Source organism: Aspergillus piperis (assembly GCF_003184755.1).
Source record: "Aspergillus piperis CBS 112811 unplaced genomic scaffold BO85scaffold_7, whole genome shotgun sequence".
NCBI classification, from domain to species: domain Eukaryota; kingdom Fungi; phylum Ascomycota; class Eurotiomycetes; order Eurotiales; family Aspergillaceae; genus Aspergillus; species Aspergillus piperis.
In genome coordinates, this window is record NW_020291597.1 from 776,938 (window position 1) to 794,224 (window position 17,287).

Sequence of the window (17,287 nt, forward strand, 5' to 3'; positions counted from 1 at the left end):
AAACGCCGGCTCAGCACATAAGCAAGCAACACTATAACTTGCCTTCACAAGCAGCCGTCAGTCCTGGAGGAAGCGGGTGCCGGATTAGGTGCTTAGGATCCAAGCCGGTTCTGCAGGGTACGAGTACGAGATTGCAGCTATATTAATCCCAGTAAGGCAGCAGCTTGAAATGCAGGGTCTGCGGCATTTACGGTGCCTTGCAAATTCCACCAATGAACGGTTCATAAAATCACTCTGTGCCAGATCCGGAGCGTGATCGGCTAGTCTGTAGTTAATATTAATATCAGAGGTTCGACCTGAAACTAGTGCAGCGTCCAACCGTTCCTTCGGCAGCTAGATCAGGAATAGTGCGCAAAGCTCGCTAATCAGGGTTGAAAGCTTGCCGGCAATAAGCAACCTGGAGTGGGGCCAGTCAAGAAGAGGAAGGACAAGACAGGAAAGGAGGAAGCCATTGGCTAACGGTGAGCGAATCCGGCGGACTATACTGGCCACACAGTGAATAGGGGGCGGTTCATTGTGGGAAGGTCACAATCAAGTTTTGTCTTTCGATTGCAGCTTGAGCAGGACTTTTTATCTGCTGCAGCATTAACCTGGTAGCCTCAAAATCTGAATGATGCTATCGAGCGCAAATACTGGCATACCTTCGATGAACCCATTCCTCGGACAGGATACACGGCAATTCTGGCGCAAAAAGGTCATGTCTGAAAGGCAAACGGCACCCCTTGATTCCCCTGCAGTGTAGGTGAACTATATTGACCCGCTTATTACGCTCTTCATAAATTGCCCACCTGATAGCGGCTTCGCTCTATCGCTCCTCCCGTCAGGTTGTAGAAGCAATCTATGTCGAGCATTCCCAACAGGAGATCCTCCTGGCATCGAAATAATGCAGCCGTCCGTCATCGTCCTAGGAGCGGAAAGAGTATTGTCCTATTTACATTGGCTTTGATAAGCGGTTATCCGGGCATTATGAAGAGTTAGGAATCTTACCACCATACAAGCGCCAAACGAACCGCACATGCGGACTAACAACTTTTCGCATATGGCAGTAATTAGTTGCTATCCGCGCAGAGCGCTAGCAACGCTGGGCGTCTTCCATCATCTGATCATATGTTCCAGGATGGTAAAATAGTCGCCAAATAAAAGCAAACGACGCTGTTGAGAGCAGAGGGCGTGCTGGGTGAGATGTAGTTCTCGAAGGGGGTGGAGGAGTGAAAGCGGGAGAAGTGAGGATTGGGAGCCAAGGTCACGTTGTCTTTTCAATAAGACATACATTGCTTACATATTATCGCCTGCGTGAGGCTTCCTAACATCGGCTTTTCAACAGAGGTAGTTAGTATCTAGGTCTTGGAGGTAGCTACGAGTATACCTGGACTCGACTAACTTGATTTAAAAAATACCTTTGCATGATAGGTTCATTCTATGCTGCGACTGGTTCCATACAGTGCTTTACCCAGTTCAGCTACTATAACTGAATGCAAATACACCATGATGCCTATGCACACGACCGACAATATATGATACGATACAGGTCAACCAACCTGTGGTCAGTCCATCAAGCAAATTCCATGATCACAGCCAGTGCTCGGTCAAGGTCAAGCGAAAAACACCCGCCAGCAAACGGGACACGCATTGTGATACTCGAGAAACCAGGTCTCAAGGCACTGTCGATGAAATACATGCTTACAGGGCAACGCATGTATGACATCTGCTTTGTTCACAGTTTCGAGGCATATTGCACTATATTTACAAACATCATATCTGTTAGTGTCTGCTTGAATAGAGTCACGTCCAATCACAACAATAGTCAGAAATTGAATGCGAAGAATGGACCAACCAGATGCTACTTTCCCAATCCCTACTTAATAACGGACTCCGTTCATGACAGACAGTGGTGGTATACCACGAATCATAACGCTTGAGGGGCGCGACGCGGTTAAGGGATTTCAGGCGCTGGAGAGAATTCCATGCGGCTGTATGGTCCGGGGTTGTGGCAGGCGTAGAGGTGAAGTCGAGAGTGCCATAGGCAATACAGTAAGATTTCAGAAGAAGACTATAGCACCAGGTTATCCAATTTTAGCACAGCTTCTATCAGATAGGAGGAGCGAGGTAGAAGCTAGAATTATACCAGATCGCAGTGATTATGTACACGCTCAGACACAGGATGAGAAGAATTTGGAGTTGAAGAGCTTTGTCGGGAACTGGTGGTTCTCCTGGTTCTGGATATGGAGTCTGTTCCGCGCCTGGCTCTGCCATTGTTTTTGATCGCTCCCCTTCTGGGATGTCTACCCTGTATAGTACGAATTGCTTAGGGTGTCTTCAAGGGGATGAGAGCGAGGGATATATCGTTCCATAGGGAGGTCCATCAATATAACAGGCCCGAGGGACATGGTCTTGCGGCCGAAAGAATGCCGAAGTCAGAGAAATCTCACGAGAATGCTTGGAAGAAAGAGGAAGGAGGAAATGCGGGGGGAGAGGGTTTTCTGGGGGTGGAGCATGGGCCGACCATGAAATAAAGCCAGCCGGGTACCTTCTGCCTTGTGCTTCCAGGGGAGCATCACAAATAAACTTTTGGTTTCTGATCCCACTAATCATGGCAGTAAGCCAGGCTGGTCATAGTGACGCGCTGATTTCCAGCTGTCAATGTAGCAGGAGCCTATTGCTGGGCATTTACAGCATGCAGAACAGTCAGGCCACATGATAAGATCCTCGTCTCAGGCAGATGGAGGAAGATCTCCGATATCAGCAGCTAGACATGCCACGCTAATTAGACTTTCTATAGCCACGTCTAGGCCTCTCCAAATGATCTAAAAGCATGACAGGCCCAGGAATGATGTTCGACCCTCTGTGGTCCCTACATCTCAAACCAACTATAACTATTTGATTAATTTCTCAATACTGCACCTTTCAACAGCCAAAGATCCCACAATGCCTTCCAAGATCCCCGAACACCTTTATCATGTCCTCTTAACCATCACTCGCCTCAACAAGAACCCCAATAATCTCGTCGAAATCCTCCGGATCCCTGGAACTTACACCAGTCTACTCGCCGCCAAAGCCGCGGCGCACAGCTGTCTCTACGACGCCGGCTACGAGCGTGACTTCTTTCCAACCTATGAAACCAGCGCCCACATTTTTGAACAAGAGAACCTGCCCGATCGCACAGGACTCGCCATTTACGCCGTTGCGCCAGACGGCACCACCTTCCGCGTCCGCATCGATACCACACAGAACAAGCTCCAGCTCACCACCGATCTCGACGATGGCCGCATCTCTATCCCGCTATTTTACGTCGTGCAGGCGAATGTAGAATATGATGCCATCGAAGGGGAAAGCACAGTGCGGGAGGTGATAGTGCAGGGCACATTTACGGATTACATGCAAGCAAGGGAGTACGCGAAGGGAGTCTTGTTGTCGGAGAAAGATGGCATTCTGAAGGGCAGTTATGCGGCGTATGTGGAGGCCGGAGAGGGGGAACGGGATTGTGGATTTGGTGAAAATGTGGTAGTGCATGCGGCGTCAGACTATGGGGTGAACTATCTGGTCAGTGTAATCCGAAATCAAGAATTGGGCAGTGTGAGTTTGGCGGAGGCGGCGATGAGGATTGGTTGATTTGACGTTGTGTTCGGCGCTGTACCTCCTCCATCTTTCCTAAGTAATATCCACTCCACGTACGTCCTATGACTCTTAGAAATATCCACTTGTTCACTGTTTCGCACCAGAACCTTCTGGATACGACAGTCACAAGCCCTACCATCATGCCACCCGGCATAGATATCCAGGCGCGGTAACCCTCACCCATGGAACCGCACCCTCCAAGACCACCTTGACTTCCAACCCCACGCATCCCCGGATTTCCACTTAGTTTGGGACCCAGATTCAAGACCCATCTCTTGATGCATGTCAGAAATCAAAGGAAGGCGCATGCTCTCTCTAGGAGTTTCTATCTGAAAAGACCCCGCGCGAGCCACCCGCGTACAAATGACAGCATGTCCCCCGACCACGCCATTCCAGTTTGCACGTTCCACCGCATACAATAATGTACAAATAAGACAGACCATCGCCAGGCAGCAACAACCATCGCAGCAAAGAACTCCAACAATGCTCAAACAAACCACCCGCCTCCTCAGAACAACCCCAACCATCACCAGATGCCCAATCCACCATTTACGAAATCTACAAACAACAACACCAAGAGCAATGTCCCTCCTGCCACACCACCCCCGTCCGGTCCCCTCCCTCCTGCGCGCCTTCACAGACCTAGACAACTATCTCACGACATCCACCGCTACAGATTCTCTATTCGCAAACTCCCCGCGCTTTGACCTCCGCGAAACAAAAGACGCGTATATCCTGGATGGCGACCTCCCCGGCGTCAAGAAAGAAGACGTCACGATTGAGTTCACTGATCCTAGTACGATGAACGTCAGGGGTCGCAGTGTGCGCAGTACGGAGGGTGAGGATGGGAACTGGTGGTTCTCGGAGCGGACGATGGGAGAGTTCCGTCGCTCGTTTAGTTTCCCGGCCAAGGTGGATCGGGAGCATGTGGATGCGAAGTTGACGGATGGGGTGTTGTCGATTCAAGTGCCAAAGGTTGGCGGAGAGGTGGAGGAAGAGAGGAAGGTGATTGATATTAAATAGGGGCTACTACATTCCTTGGGGTTAAGGGGTTTGGTGCGTGTATGATATGGGTTTGATTGTGCTTTATGTTAGTTGCGTGTGAAGGAAGGAAGATGTTAGCGGTATTTGTTTTAGCTATTCATTTGAAGGCTGGCTGGTTTTCAACAGTGAGAATGGACTTTATGCATGTTAGCGCTATATATATCATTTAAGATTTTTCTTCTTGATAACAGTCGACGATTTATTGTAGGTGAAACAAATCGGATAATCTGTAGCGGCCTACCATGGTATGAGGGATTTGGAGTACAGAAACACAAAGCAATGACATCATAAACAAAAAGTTGTTCTTGGCTTCTTGCAGCCAGTTACCCCACTCATGTGCCAAGCATGCCGGTGCTGAGATAGATGTTCGGGGCACACAGGAAGAAAAACAAAAACCAAAAAAGATGGTCCCAGAGGGGCTCGAACCCTCGACTTTGACGTTATTAGCGTCACGCTCTAACCAACTGAGCTATGGGACCCAGTTGATATGTGTTGCACTGTACCTTTGTAATATATCTTAGCACAGCGTGAATGCTCCAAAACCTTCCCCCACAGTTCTCAAGAGTTGCTCATGGCTTGAGTCTCGGCATTATACTACAAACAACCTAGTCATCTATAGCAGCTGCATTGGTATTCTCCCTTCGCACCTTTGCAAACTACTGGTTTTGATCATAAATATTGTTCTAAGAGCTTATTGTAAAGGTAAGTGAGCTGCTCCTAATATCAACTTACTCCTCCTGTTAAGTGGCTGATAACTAATATATATATCCGGCTTCCATACCATTTATACACATACCGCCCTACTCCAAATGCTGTCCTCTCGAGTCACTGACAGGTGAAGCAGGATGGAAGTATTTGACTGAACAAGTTCCACGGAGAGAAAATCAGCCTCAAACCCAAGCCAGTGCCTAGGGATTCTTCTAAGCCTGCAGGCCGCTAATGCTATAATAGGAATACCGCCGTCAATACCTCAGAGTCGGCAGATGACTACTACCACACCAGGACTGGTGGTCACTGATATCGAGCCTCCTGGCACATGAACTGCTGCAAAGCAATGACCGCGACGCAATGCCACCGGTCGCGTGCAATCCCATGACCAACTACTATAAATGAGACTTACGCCATTTATATTTACCTCTACACTCTATCTTCCTTCCCCATTTACCCCACTTCCTTTGGTCCAGGAACGTACTCTTGGCATCAAACCTGCCAGCACAACACACCCAAGCTGACGGCGACTCAACTTTGGTCACTTGACCCAAAGATTTATAACCCCCTCATGTGCTACATGCGATATTTCAACCAGACATACCAAGTTGTCAAGAAACTATGACCAATCGCGTGGGATTGACTTTCTCCGCGATGTCTATCACACATGCCGTCCGTTGACGATCCCGTATCGCCCTTTGCACAGGACGGAGGATTCCTTATCCCGTTAGGCGGAATTGTTATCAGAGCACCAATAACAGCCCTGAGCTATATCTTGAAACTGATACGGAATGGCCATATAAAGCTGGAGATAAAGACAGCCCCTGATATCTTATATCTTGAGGCATCCCCGTCCTGGCATCCTATGTCAAACAGACATCTCAAAAGACCTGGCGATTGGCATGCACGCTAGTCGGAACCTGGCGATTTTCTCAAAATAGCCGAGGTCGGGGCAAGAAGGTTCAGTCAGTCATCCGTACAGATGCTCAGTGGTCGAAAAGCAGCTAACTTGTTTGAACAGGGCATCATATCCGTGCCGTTCGCAGATCTCAATGCAGATTGCGTTGGCCAAGCCAGACGTGGGCTGCAATTGCCTAAGCTTCGCTGTCACGGATTTGGGATGATTGACAAACATGCTGCACCGTTACTGATTGAGATATGAGTTGCGTTCTGCTTACATCGCCTAATTAGACACGATCGGGATGCTCCTAGCTGCTTCACCCCCAGCTCTTTCTTGCGATATCGGACAACAGCAACATCAAAAGCGTTGTTATCTCAATTATGGGGCACCACCAGCGTCTCTTTATCTATTTATCTCCCACGCTGGCCATTACCAAATTCAATGAGGCTTCTGGGGGTGTCTTGGCGGCCCAGTGACTCCCGACTGGCTGTTGACCCGAGGTCCAACAACCCCATCGGCCGGATCCGATGGAAGGGCAGCCGGCAGGTGGAGAAAAGTCCAACGACGATCTCAAATTGTCCAGCGGGGAAGACACACGCCTGCCAGCTTGGCGATCGATGCCTGTTCTCTTGCGATCCTTTGGCTTTGGCACTGCTTCGGTTACAGGAATCCTATTCTAGTCCGAAATGCCCAAGTCCACGCGACAGACGGGCGCCGCCGATGGCCGACCCATATGCAAATGCTTGGATGCCTTTTTATAAAATGTCCGCACCGGAGACCAGGGTTCAACGGCGTGAGCCAAGTCCAATTGATCATTACATGCGGGGACATCCTGGCTGATGTCGCGATCGTTGCATAGAATCTTCTACTGCATGTCTTAGCCATGCAACCATACTTCGGCCTACGCGGCGCTCTTTTGAATCGCGCCATCATCTGGCTGGTCGTCTGCCCGGCCTTTGTGTGCTATGGATACAACCAGGGAGTGACGGGGGGTCTCCTCACGCTGGAGTCGTTTGCGGAGACGTTTCCCCAGATGAACACTTTGACCACCACTGGGGCCCAGCAGCACTACAACTCCACCATTCAGGGTAGGCACTCTGATCGCTACTCATAAATGCCTCCCATTCTAACATTCCACAGGTACGGTGGTCGCTCTGTACACCGTCGGCGGCATTTTCGGATCACTATCATGCATCTACCTCGGCGATCTCCTCGGCCGGAAAAAGGTGATCTTTATCACCTCAGCCATATCGATAATTGGGGCCTTGCTGATGGCCACGTCTTTCGGATTGGCTCAATTCATCGTGGCACGTGTTGTGCTTGGACTGGGAACCGGCGGTTATGTTGCAACCGTGCCCGTGTGGCAGGCCGAGATCTCGCAAGCGGGCAAGCGTGGCGCCCATGTAGTGACAGACGGTATCTTCATTGGGGCGGGCATTACAATATCGCTGTGGATTGATTTCGGATTCTACTTCGTCACGGGTAACTCCGTGTCGTGGCGGTTCCCGCTCGCCTTCCAGATCGTCCTGTCGCTGATGGTGATGGCCTTCATCATATTCTTCCCAGAGTCACCCCGGTGGCTGATAAAGCGAAATCGGACCGAGGAGGCCCGTGAAATCCTGGCTGCGCTGGCAGATGTCGACCCAAACGACGAAAGCATCACCCTGGCTATGCGCGACATTGAACGGTCGCTGGCACTCTCGGGATCTGGATCGTGGAAGGACATGCTGAGCATGGGCGAACAGCGACTCTTCCATCGGACGGTGCTGGCTGCAGCAGGCCAGATGTTCCAGCAGATGTGCGGAATCAATCTCATCACATTTTACGCAACAACCATTTTCCAACAATATCTAGGCCTGGATGCCATACCATCACGCATTCTGGCTGCCGCCATGTGCCTCACTCAGCCATTGGGCGGATTTCTCGCTTTCTTCACAATTGATCGGCTCGGTCGGCGAGTTCTGATGCTGTGGAGTGCCGTGGGCATGTCCGCCTCAATGGCTATCCTAGCCGGAACAACGTCTCGATCTGATGATACCGCAGCGCTGGTCGTAGCGGTGGTGTTCCTTTTCGTGTTCGAGTTCATCTTCACCGTGGGATACTCGGGGTTGACCTTCCTGTACGCGACAGAGGTCGCACCACTGCAGCTGCGAGCGGCCATCAGTGCGGTTTCAACAGCTGCCGTGTGGACCTTCAACTTCCTCCTAGCCGAAGTGACCCCGGTGGGCTTCGATACGATCGGATACCAATACTACATCATCTTCGCGGTGTTGAACGCAGTGATCGTGCCGACCGTGTACTTCTTCTTCCCAGAGACGAATGGTCGGTCGCTGGAGGAGATTGACGAAATCTTCCTGCAGTCGAAGAGCGTGTTTGACCCACCGCGTCTGGCAAGGACGTTGCCGCGGATGCATCTGGCAGAGGTGGTGGATGATCCAGAGGACGTGGCCGATGCGAAGGTGGGCAAGAGTTGACGGTAATGACTGATGATTATGACATGCTTGATTGAGGATCACATAGCTTTCGAAGTTAGTTTAAATTGGACATGTTTTGTATGCATCCCTTGCTTCTTTCCAGCTATTGTTCACTGTAGATAGGTCACCTGACCGGATGTGGTGTTGCCCAGTTTGTTTCTGTTTGACGGGTTTGGACTTCAACTTCGCCAACTTCAATTTCAGTTCCATGTCACCTTCATCATTCCCTACCATGTCTCCTCCCGATCCGTCTATCTTGGCTGTGCAAGTGGCAGCGTGAGATGGGAATGAACATACTTGGGATGCTCCGGGGAGAACAAAGAACCAGCCACAGCGTAAAGCTCCAGGCTTCTGGAGCTCGTCTCACGATTATAAGGTTCGAACGGATGCAGAAACCCCTCACCAAATCAGTCTGAGACCAGGCCCAGATTGAATCTTCAGGAAAAAGGCGTTCCGTGGAGATCCGCAGAGACGAGTGGCTATTTGTTCTTGTAACCCCACAGCCCCTCCGAGTCCGAGCCAAAGATCCACACTGACGCAGTTGTATCCATAATCTGAGAGCTACACCACCCTGGCCGGCCATGCCAGGTTGTTTGAGCCATACGAGAAGATACACAAAATACCCAAGAAATTGAGACTATTGAACATTCATATTCATTACATACATGTCATAAACATTATTTTTCTCTCCGACCGCGGTCAATTTACCGCACGGTGTATCCTCCGTCAATGATCAAATCGGCACCCGTCGTGTATGTGCTGGCATCACTGGCGAGATAGACATATGCACCCTTCAGCTCCTTGGCATCGCCGTTCCGGCCCATGGGAATCATCGACATCCACAGATCCTGAGTCTTCTTCTCCACAAAGTCTGACAATCCCGTGTCGATGTAACCCGGGGAGATGCTGTTCACGCGGGCAAAGTCCCTCCACTCGTTGGCCAATGACCGGGCCATGTGGATGCAGCCTGCCTTGGCAACGTTGTACGAAGTCTGCTCCTGGGGGAAGTTGGCAATGTGACCCGACATGCTGGAGGTGATGATGAAGCTGCCGGTTCCGCGCTGCTTGAAGTGCGGACCCACCGCCTTGGCGCAGTGGAAGGTACCCGTCAGATCCGTCTGGATGACTTCTTCCCAGTCCTCAACGGAGCCATCGAGGATACCACTGCTGGCTGTCTTGCCAGCGTTGGCAATGAAGGCGTCAATCTGGCCAAACTCGGCCAGCACGTCGTCCACGAGCTTCTTGACGCTGCTCCAGTCGCCGACGTTGCACTGGTAGGCCTTGGCCTTGACACCGTAGGTGTTGCGAAGTTCTTCGGCGTTCTTCTCACCACCCTGAGGACGAGAAGAGTAGGTGAGGGCGATGTTGGCGCCCATTTCGGCGCAGCCACGCGCGGCTTCAATGCCCATGCCGCGAGGGCCGGAAGCGCCGGTAATAACGACGACCTTGCCCTTCAGGCTGAAGAGGTCATGGACGCTGGAGGCGGAGGGAACGGGGATAGGCATGTTGATTGAGGTAGAAATAGCTTTGTTGAATGCAGTAGATGATTGTTGTTGTTGTTGATGTTGTCGAGATACGACGACAGGCACAACTTTATATGCTCGTTCGGAAGTGATGAAGTCATCGCTGTGATGATGTCATAACCGAAACCGGTTGCTTCATTCCAAGCCCTAACAGAATTTGGCAATCAGCTCTCCTCCACCTTTCATCCACTCCAACGCAGATGTGGATAGACATGAATTGACCACTCAAAGCGTCGGATTCCCCTGGTGTTCCGAGTTTCGTGGACGTTGCTCGGGCCGGGTCGGTCATGACGACATTTTGCCGCCGGCCGATGCAGGTTCTGCAGGGTCTCTGCACCCTATTTTACTCAACTTCGTCTCTGCATCTGTCAAGCAGATACCTTGCAAGGGATCAATTTAGAGATAGTCATGTCCACCCCTGTCGAGGAGCCACGTCCGTCGCTGCGCCGCGCTAGCACGGTGCACACCAATGAATTCGATGATTCGTTTCTGGGACGGTTAGTCTGCCAATCATTGCCAAGCAGACCCTGTCCATACAGCCACTAAGTCTGACGTTGCAGGGTACGATCGTTCTTTCGCCGGGACCCCCATGTCGGGGTAGTTAGCCACAACGATCTGCGTGACAGGGAGGACCTTGAGATCCATACCTGGAATGGCAAGGATGATCCGGACAATCCGTGCGTGAAGTATGCAGTTGTTAGGACACTAGTCTAACAGAAGTAGGTTCAATTGGAGCACTTCCTACAAATGGCTTCTCACGGTTACTGTTTGTTTCATGTATGTCCTCTTAGCCTTGCTTTCAAAGGTGCAATGCTAACAGGTATAGCTCCATCCTCACTGGTATCCCGGCCGGTTCCTACGGCTCCGGCAACAACTGGATGGAAGAACGATTCCATGTCCAAAACACGCCATTTCCAAACCTTTACTGGGCCACGACATCTTGGAACATGGGAGCAGCCTTCTGGCCTCTCATATTCGTGCCCCTGACTGAATCCTCCGGTCGCATGCCCGGCTATTTTGTCGCCTACATCATCCTCATCATCTCGCTGTTCCCCTCCGCCTTCGCCCAAAACTACGCTACTCTCGTAGTAACGCGGTTCTTCGGCGGTGGTGCTTCCTCCGTATCCATCAACATCGTCGGCGGTAGCATCAGCGATGTCTGGTACGGAGACAAGGCGCGGAGTCTCCCCATGTCCCTCTTCGGATTTACCAGTGTGGTTGGAATTGCCCTGGGGCCATTCATCGGATCCGCCATCGTAGCCATCCACAAAACTGCCCCGTGGCGCTGGATCTTCTACATTCAAATCATTTACCTGACGGGCCTCCTTCCTATCTTCTGGTTCATTCTGTACGAAACCCGCGCAGACGTGATCCTTACCCGTCGGGCCAAGAAGCTCCGCAAAGAAAAGCAGCGCCCCATCTATGCTGAAGCCGAGCTAGACAACACCAGCGTATGGCGTCTGATGCAGATCTCCTTCGAACGGCCTACACGCATGCTTCTCACCGAGCCTGTTGTTGCCTTCTTCACTCTCTGGATCTCCTTCGCCTGGGGCATCCTGTATCTCTTCTTCAGCAGCGTCGTCCAGACCTTCTCCGCCAACTACGGCATGAATACTTTGCAAACTGGGACCATTCAGCTGGCCATCTCCGTGGGTGCGCTGATTGGCACTCTCGTCAATCCTCTACAGGACATGCTGTATCTGAAGTCGGCGAAACGCAACACAGAGAAGCCGGGAAAACCTATTCCGGAGGCTCGGTTGTATACTAGTATCATTGGCAGCTTGATGTTTGCAGGCGGGCTGTTCTGGTATGGCTGGTCCAGTACTCCTTCTGTGCCTTGGATCGTACCAACACTCGGCATCGGGTGCACCGGTATTGGCATCTACAGTATTTACATGGCAGTGGTCAATTACTTGACTGATGCGTACGAGAAGTACGCTGCATCAGCTCTGTCCGCGGCATCTCTGGGACGGAACTCCTTCGGCGCGTTCCTGCCGCTGGCGAGTTACCAGCTGTTCCAGAACCTGGGGTACGGCTGGGCTGGGTCATTGCTAGGGTTCATCGGGCTAGCACTGTCAGTAGTGCCAGTAGTGCTAGTATGGAAGGGACCCGAGATCCGCCGACGCAGTCCATTCATGCGCGAAGCGACCTGGGGAGCCGACGAGGAAGATGTCATAGAAAAAGAGGGCGACGGAGAAGCGACAGTGTATCGCGACACGCACACAGGGTATCCCCAACACGATCGAGAGGAAGACAACCGCGTGTGATGAAGTGATACCACCACCTATAATAAAAGCATAAGAGCATTGATTGCCAACTTAGCCACCTCATTGTATACAACAAGAATACAAAAGACTGACTGACTACTTGCTATAATTCTGATGCCACGTATAATCCCTCTCCCTTTCCAACAACCCCCTAACCGCCTCCCTCGGCGTCACCGGCTCTCTCCCCAACACCTCCCCCATCAACCCATCCGTAAACCCAGCCTCGCCATTCTCAATACTCTCAAACCACCCCACCAACTGCCGGAAGAACCCCTCCGCTTTGCCCCCGATATCATTCTCCGCGTTCAGCCGTACATACGTGTCCGGATCGACTACCTCGATCTTCACCTCCCGGTCAGTCGTCTCATTAATGATATCCACTATATCCTGCACAGAAACAGGCTCCGACGCAGTCAACAGCACGATCTCTCTGTCATGACCACCCTTCAACATCAACTTGGCTGTTGCTTCCGCCAACTCCGACCGGAGCGTGAAAGCGATTTTCCCAGACGAAGAGGGCAGATAGAGGGTCGTTGACTGGGGATACCAGTTGATGAAGAGCGGGAAGGCTTCAGTGTAGATTCCTTCGCGGATGGAGGTGTAGTTTACCCCAGATCTATCAACCAACCATCAATACCACTGAAAACAATCATAATAAGGGAGGGGGTGACATACTCTTTCAACATATCCTCCGTCATATAATGCGCCTGCTGCACCGCAGCCTTGGAATCGGACCCGAGGCCTCCAAACGCGAGGGAAGTGTACCATACCTATCACACCATTATCATTACTATTTATTCCATCTCAAATGGAAATAAGATTTAGGGGAACATACATGTTTAACACCATTCCTCTTCGCCGCCTCCACGACATTCAAATGCTGTCTTCGGCGCTTCTCAACGTCAAAGGTATTCGTACTCACAAAGAAAAGGTTCTCTACGTCTTTGAAAGCGATGTCGAGCGTTGAGGGGTCGTCATAGTTGACGGTGCGGAAGGGGATGCCTTTCGAGGTGAAGCGGTCACTGTTGGATGGGTTGGAGGAGGATGCGGCGTATGATACGCCGTGTGTGGATTCTTGTGCTTGGGGGAAGTGGCTGGTGAAGTAGTCCAGGATGAGGGAGCCGAGGCCGCCCGTGCTGCCGGTTAGGAGGTAGGTTAGGGGCATTGTTTCTCTTCCTTTATTTTTCTTGAAGGTGGAGGTTGAGTGCGGATGTGGATGTGGAGATGGTTGGAATCAGACTGAGTGCGGATGAGGGTATTATCTGTGTGATTGTAATTGTTATAGTGTTGTTGAAGCTATACATGAAAGGAATATAGGATAGTAGTAGTTATTGCTGATAAATCAGCCATTTGTCAGATGGCGTCATGTCCATGAAGGTAATTGGTGGATGGGATGATCTTTAACATGTTAGTGCTTATTTTCTGTGCTATAGTTGTTGCATTCTTTAACGTAAATTAATCTACTGGTTATTTCCAGGGCATACTATTGCTTACCAAGCAGTGTGTGCAATTGCAGGGGTCCAAGCTGCGGCGGGTTCAGGATTTAGTGCGGCTGGTTCAAAGAGAGTCTGATACTGAATGAGCTGGTCCACGTGGTTTAACTGCTTCAGTATAGACTGACATGAACCAAAATCAGTTTTTTTGGTTGTAAACTCACATTTCAATCGTATAATAACCGAGATTATTTTAGTGTTGTGACTATCATAGTATCAGGCTAGTGGAATTTGATTTGTTTATCTTATTTATTTTGTAATTTATTATGATATAAAGATCACAGAGCTGAACTTAGTATCAAAAAATAGTCATCTATCAAGTTCTTTCTGTATCACAGATTCTGGATCAGGGACGTGTTTGAAGGGGTCTCACTCGCGGGGGTTCAACTCGCGGCGGCTTCAATTTAGTGCGAGAGTATCAGGAAATTTCTGATACTGGATGATCTTAATCACGTGAAAAGATGGTTTAGTATCAGACTATGTTAGTTCTGACACTGAATAACCTCTTCTGACACTTTCTGAACCCGAATCAGCTGCTCTCTCTATTGCTTTTGGGGCCTTTGGGATGCTCGCCGGTTTTCCTTCTTATTGTCTTTTACTTTTGCAATGACTGAGATATTTAGTATACCAGAGATTATTAGCAAAGATAATAAATGTTAGAGATTTCCTGATATTTCTCTAGAATTTGATGAATCACGTGCAGAGCTGATCTAGTGTCAGAAATGTTGAGGCGCTAGGATACTAGCAAAGCAACAAAACAACAAAAAGGTTAGTAAATGAACACAAATTACAGTAAAAGAGTGAATCGAATTAATAATCCTCTAGATGATCTAATAAAATAAGGTGGAGCCGAGAGGGATACCTGGAACTCGATATATACCGAAGGCTGATGAGAAATGGGTAGAAGTCTCACATCATGCCCTAGCGCCCATACCACTCAGCTTATACACGTAACCACATAAGTAGCTGCTGTCTAGCATCATCACCAATCTCTAAAGGTGTGTATCCAAACAGCCAGTCTTTCATAACGCGCGCCTGCACAAGTCCACTTATGTATAAGTGTAGACTCATCGAGAACCAGACAAAGGTCCAGCTATACCCGACCACCTTCTCAAAATATATGCTCTTTCCAGAGATGTCAGTTTTCTTCCATGCCCAGCGCACCAGATCCTCCACCATGATGGCCAAAGGCTGCGACATGAAGAAGGCCAGCTCGCCCATGTCGCGGCGAGTGAAATTGAACATCTGGGCCTGGTGGAAAAGGCAGCTTATCCCAAACGAGATGAACAATTGGCTGTAGCTAGACGCTAAACCACCCTTGCGGAGACGTAGGAAACGAACAAGACGTTTTGATGGTTGCGATAGCAGCTACATGTTCTGTTAGCACGAGCATCTCTTGGAATGCAGTTGTCTTGGGATTCTACTCACCCTGCGGCATACCTGGTGATATGTTGCACTGCATATGTGTAAGTAAGCATTTTAATGGCCTCATTGTGTAGGTTGTGGCACATACCTCCACATCTGCCTCACGCTCCATGCGTCTTTCAATGGCCCCATGAGAGGCGGCCATTCCCAAGTTTCCGTCGCTCCTGTCGCAACACCCAGGACAGCCGCGAGTCGATATGCGCAATTCAGCCTATCCCATATCCACACCGCACCCGACCATCCCACGATAGCATTGACGACAACTGTCTTGAGTAGCTCATCTGATCTGATTTGCGCTCTTAAGGCACATCCTAGACCCAGTCCGGCTAACGTCCCCATAGATTGCACGTAGTAGAACACCACCCACCACATTTGCCAGCCCACGTACTGCCACCTTGGCAGCTTTGCATGCGGATCCGCAGGAACGCCTTTCACCTGCCAATTCCATCCAATTCCCCTATGCACGGGCAGCATCAGCCTGAATGCCCACTTCACACGCTGTGAGAACGTCGTTAAATCCTTCCAGCACTGGCCCTGGGCAGTAATAACGCCCCCCTCATCCCCACGCTCTTCATCTGTAAGTTGGCGGCCAATGAACGCAGGCGCATCCTTGCCGTCTCTTGGGGTCAGGAAAACAAAGTCAAGGTACCACAGCGGAAAGGCAATGAAATGGCTGTTATTGTAGTAATCTGAAGAGGGATCACCAGTAGTGAAGCACGGCCAGCTGACGCATAAGTAGAGCAAGAAGGGCCAAGTGGAGAAGGCTGAGTAGCCTTTGTTTTCTACTAGAAAAGGTACCAGGGAGAGACCGAGACAGCCAGGCGTGTAATAGGTGGGAAGGGGTTTGCGCTCTGAGAGAGCGGGATAGAGAGACGCAACGATATCCATAAGAACAAATACGATGTTTTAACCAAATCGAGGATCTGATCGGTTGATTGTACGGACTGACTGACTGATTGAATCCTACCCCGCTTTTGGCTGCTCTTCTAACGTAAGCGGCAAGCGAGTCGGCCACCTCCACCTGTAGCATATCGAAATTCTGATTTCTATACAAAATGAAGGTCTTTGAACACCAATTTCAATATTCAAAACATCTATATCTCAAGCTATTGCTCAATAGTGTGAGGGCCACCGATTATAGACCACATGGCTATCTTTTGCACCTGTGCTGACCGGGGACACTGAGTTTGTGCAGGATTGATGAGACTAACGGGGCACCTGGTACGACGGGCTGAATACATTGTGTTACAGAACGGATAAGGGGATTGAATGCGGACATAATAAGCCCTAATTGTCGTCTTTGTGTCCATATATCTGAAAAAGAAACCAGGTCCGCCATCATAAATAATGGCAATTAGGGTCAATCTGGGTCTCGTGTAATGCGAAATTTCTATGCCGGCTCCTGACGGTCGGCTCCACCTCGATCCGTCCAGTTTGCGTGATAGTCAAGAATTAATGCGGAGGAAACAGATGTTACTGAAACCTTGAAACACACGGCATGTATTTGTTGAGCCAGCGATGCAGCTCGCATTGTAGATGTTCATTGAATATCGCTAGTTCTTACCTCCTGGGGCTGGCGGGTAACTGGCTACCATAATTCACAGCTGAGCCGTCCACACGGTCGAATATGAATTTCTATATTGTATTGCAGTTTTAAGGCTTGGAATATCTCAACATTCTTCCCTGATCCCGACCCATCATAGAGGAAGCAATCTTTTTATGAACATGTAAAATAACCACCGCACTTCTTTTTATTCAAAATATCTATGCCGGTCTCAAGTGCACATTCCAGCATCGTAATTCAAGGTTTCCTGATACTTAGGGAATTTGGGGCCAC

General features: G+C 50.0%; 9 protein-coding genes and 1 non-coding gene across 10 annotated transcripts; 5 read left to right on the top strand and 5 right to left on the bottom strand.

The window, feature by feature from the left end:
* Positions 1 to 1,372: 1,372 nt before the first annotated feature.
* BO85DRAFT_448552 (uncharacterized protein) lies at positions 1,373 to 2,504 on the bottom strand. Its single transcript, XM_025659965.1, has 3 exons — positions 2,126 to 2,504; positions 1,835 to 2,050; positions 1,373 to 1,737 (listed from the first exon to the last, which is right to left on the bottom strand). Exons 1-3 carry the CDS (start codon positions 2,251 to 2,253, stop codon positions 1,593 to 1,595), a joined length of 489 nt encoding a protein of 162 aa, XP_025516458.1. The 5' UTR covers positions 2,254 to 2,504; the 3' UTR covers positions 1,373 to 1,592.
* A 72-nt stretch (positions 2,505 to 2,576) lies between these two features.
* BO85DRAFT_276300 (uncharacterized protein) lies at positions 2,577 to 3,793 on the top strand. Its single transcript, XM_025655147.1, has one exon. It carries the CDS (start codon positions 2,926 to 2,928, stop codon positions 3,607 to 3,609), a length of 684 nt encoding a protein of 227 aa, XP_025516459.1. The 5' UTR covers positions 2,577 to 2,925; the 3' UTR covers positions 3,610 to 3,793.
* A 404-nt stretch (positions 3,794 to 4,197) lies between these two features.
* Positions 4,198 to 4,638, top strand: BO85DRAFT_458736 (Hsp20/alpha crystallin family protein; the record flags this gene model as incomplete). Its single annotated transcript, XM_025661602.1, has 1 exon — positions 4,198 to 4,638. The coding sequence occupies one exon, from the start codon at positions 4,198 to 4,200 to the stop codon at positions 4,636 to 4,638; it is 441 nt and encodes a 146-aa protein (XP_025516460.1).
* A 426-nt stretch (positions 4,639 to 5,064) lies between these two features.
* BO85DRAFT_t141 lies at positions 5,065 to 5,138 on the bottom strand. The gene has a single exon. It is a non-coding gene; the product is annotated as a tRNA-Ile (tRNA).
* Positions 5,139 to 6,523: 1,385 nt separating this feature from the next.
* Positions 6,524 to 7,450, top strand: BO85DRAFT_276364 (uncharacterized protein). The gene is made up of 2 exons (XM_025655148.1): positions 6,524 to 7,061; positions 7,128 to 7,450. The coding sequence occupies exons 1-2, from the start codon at positions 6,710 to 6,712 to the stop codon at positions 7,358 to 7,360; spliced, it is 585 nt and encodes a 194-aa protein (XP_025516461.1). The 5' UTR covers positions 6,524 to 6,709; the 3' UTR covers positions 7,361 to 7,450.
* On the top strand, positions 7,172 to 9,071 carry BO85DRAFT_448554 (putative MFS sugar transporter). Its single transcript, XM_025659966.1, has one exon. It carries the CDS (start codon positions 7,540 to 7,542, stop codon positions 8,740 to 8,742), a length of 1,203 nt encoding a protein of 400 aa, XP_025516462.1. The 5' UTR covers positions 7,172 to 7,539; the 3' UTR covers positions 8,743 to 9,071.
* Positions 9,072 to 9,371: 300 nt separating this feature from the next.
* On the bottom strand, positions 9,372 to 10,371 carry BO85DRAFT_448557 (SDR family oxidoreductase). Its single transcript, XM_025659967.1, has one exon. It carries the CDS (start codon positions 10,245 to 10,247, stop codon positions 9,447 to 9,449), a length of 801 nt encoding a protein of 266 aa, XP_025516463.1. The 5' UTR covers positions 10,248 to 10,371; the 3' UTR covers positions 9,372 to 9,446.
* A 302-nt stretch (positions 10,372 to 10,673) lies between these two features.
* BO85DRAFT_419261 (putative MFS multidrug transporter) lies at positions 10,674 to 12,614 on the top strand (the record flags this gene model as incomplete). The annotated part of the gene is made up of 4 exons (XM_025657853.1): positions 10,674 to 10,762; positions 10,826 to 10,942; positions 10,989 to 11,042; positions 11,092 to 12,614. The coding sequence occupies 4 exons, from the start codon at positions 10,674 to 10,676 to the stop codon at positions 12,530 to 12,532; spliced, it is 1,701 nt and encodes a 566-aa protein (XP_025516464.1). The 3' UTR covers positions 12,533 to 12,614.
* Positions 12,581 to 13,697, bottom strand: BO85DRAFT_512767 (putative NmrA-like family protein; the record flags this gene model as incomplete). Its single annotated transcript, XM_025664675.1, has 3 exons — positions 12,581 to 13,148; positions 13,208 to 13,302; positions 13,368 to 13,697. 3 exons carry the CDS (start codon positions 13,695 to 13,697, stop codon positions 12,629 to 12,631), a joined length of 945 nt encoding a protein of 314 aa, XP_025516465.1. The 3' UTR covers positions 12,581 to 12,628.
* Positions 13,698 to 14,814: 1,117 nt separating this feature from the next.
* On the bottom strand, positions 14,815 to 16,440 carry BO85DRAFT_519402 (wax synthase family protein). Its single transcript, XM_025665048.1, has 3 exons — positions 15,539 to 16,440; positions 15,454 to 15,481; positions 14,815 to 15,393 (listed from the first exon to the last, which is right to left on the bottom strand). Exons 1-3 carry the CDS (start codon positions 16,336 to 16,338, stop codon positions 14,968 to 14,970), a joined length of 1,254 nt encoding a protein of 417 aa, XP_025516466.1. The 5' UTR covers positions 16,339 to 16,440; the 3' UTR covers positions 14,815 to 14,967.
* Between the last annotated feature and the right edge of the window lie 847 nt (positions 16,441 to 17,287).

Excerpts from the sequence above, each read along its gene's own strand:
- BO85DRAFT_448552 (XM_025659965.1), bottom strand. The coding sequence starts at position 2,253 with ATGGCAGAGCCAGGCGCGGAACAGACTCCATATCCAGAACCAGGAGAA. Across the intron at positions 2,051-2,125 it reads TACATAATCACTGCGATCTG|TCTTCTTCTGAAATCTTACT; the intron begins GTATAATTCTAG and ends CTGGTGCTATAG. Across the intron at positions 1,738-1,834 it reads GATTGGGAAAGTAGCATCTG|TGCAATATGCCTCGAAACTG; the intron begins GTTGGTCCATTC and ends TTGTAAATATAG.
- BO85DRAFT_276364 (XM_025655148.1), top strand. The coding sequence starts at position 6,710 with ATGAGGCTTCTGGGGGTGTCTTGGCGGCCCAGTGACTCCCGACTGGCT. Across the intron at positions 7,062-7,127 it reads GGAGACCAGGGTTCAACGGC|AATCTTCTACTGCATGTCTT; the intron begins GTGAGCCAAGTC and ends ATCGTTGCATAG.
- BO85DRAFT_519402 (XM_025665048.1), bottom strand. The coding sequence starts at position 16,338 with ATGGATATCGTTGCGTCTCTCTATCCCGCTCTCTCAGAGCGCAAACCC. Across the intron at positions 15,482-15,538 it reads AGCGTGAGGCAGATGTGGAG|TGCAACATATCACCAGGTAT; the intron begins GTATGTGCCACA and ends ACACATATGCAG. Across the intron at positions 15,394-15,453 it reads ATCACCAGGTATGCCGCAGG|CTGCTATCGCAACCATCAAA; the intron begins GTGAGTAGAATC and ends CAGAACATGTAG.
- BO85DRAFT_448554 (XM_025659966.1), top strand. The coding sequence starts at position 7,540 with ATGGCCACGTCTTTCGGATTGGCTCAATTCATCGTGGCACGTGTTGTG.
- BO85DRAFT_448557 (XM_025659967.1), bottom strand. The coding sequence starts at position 10,247 with ATGCCTATCCCCGTTCCCTCCGCCTCCAGCGTCCATGACCTCTTCAGC.
- BO85DRAFT_276300 (XM_025655147.1), top strand. The coding sequence starts at position 2,926 with ATGCCTTCCAAGATCCCCGAACACCTTTATCATGTCCTCTTAACCATC.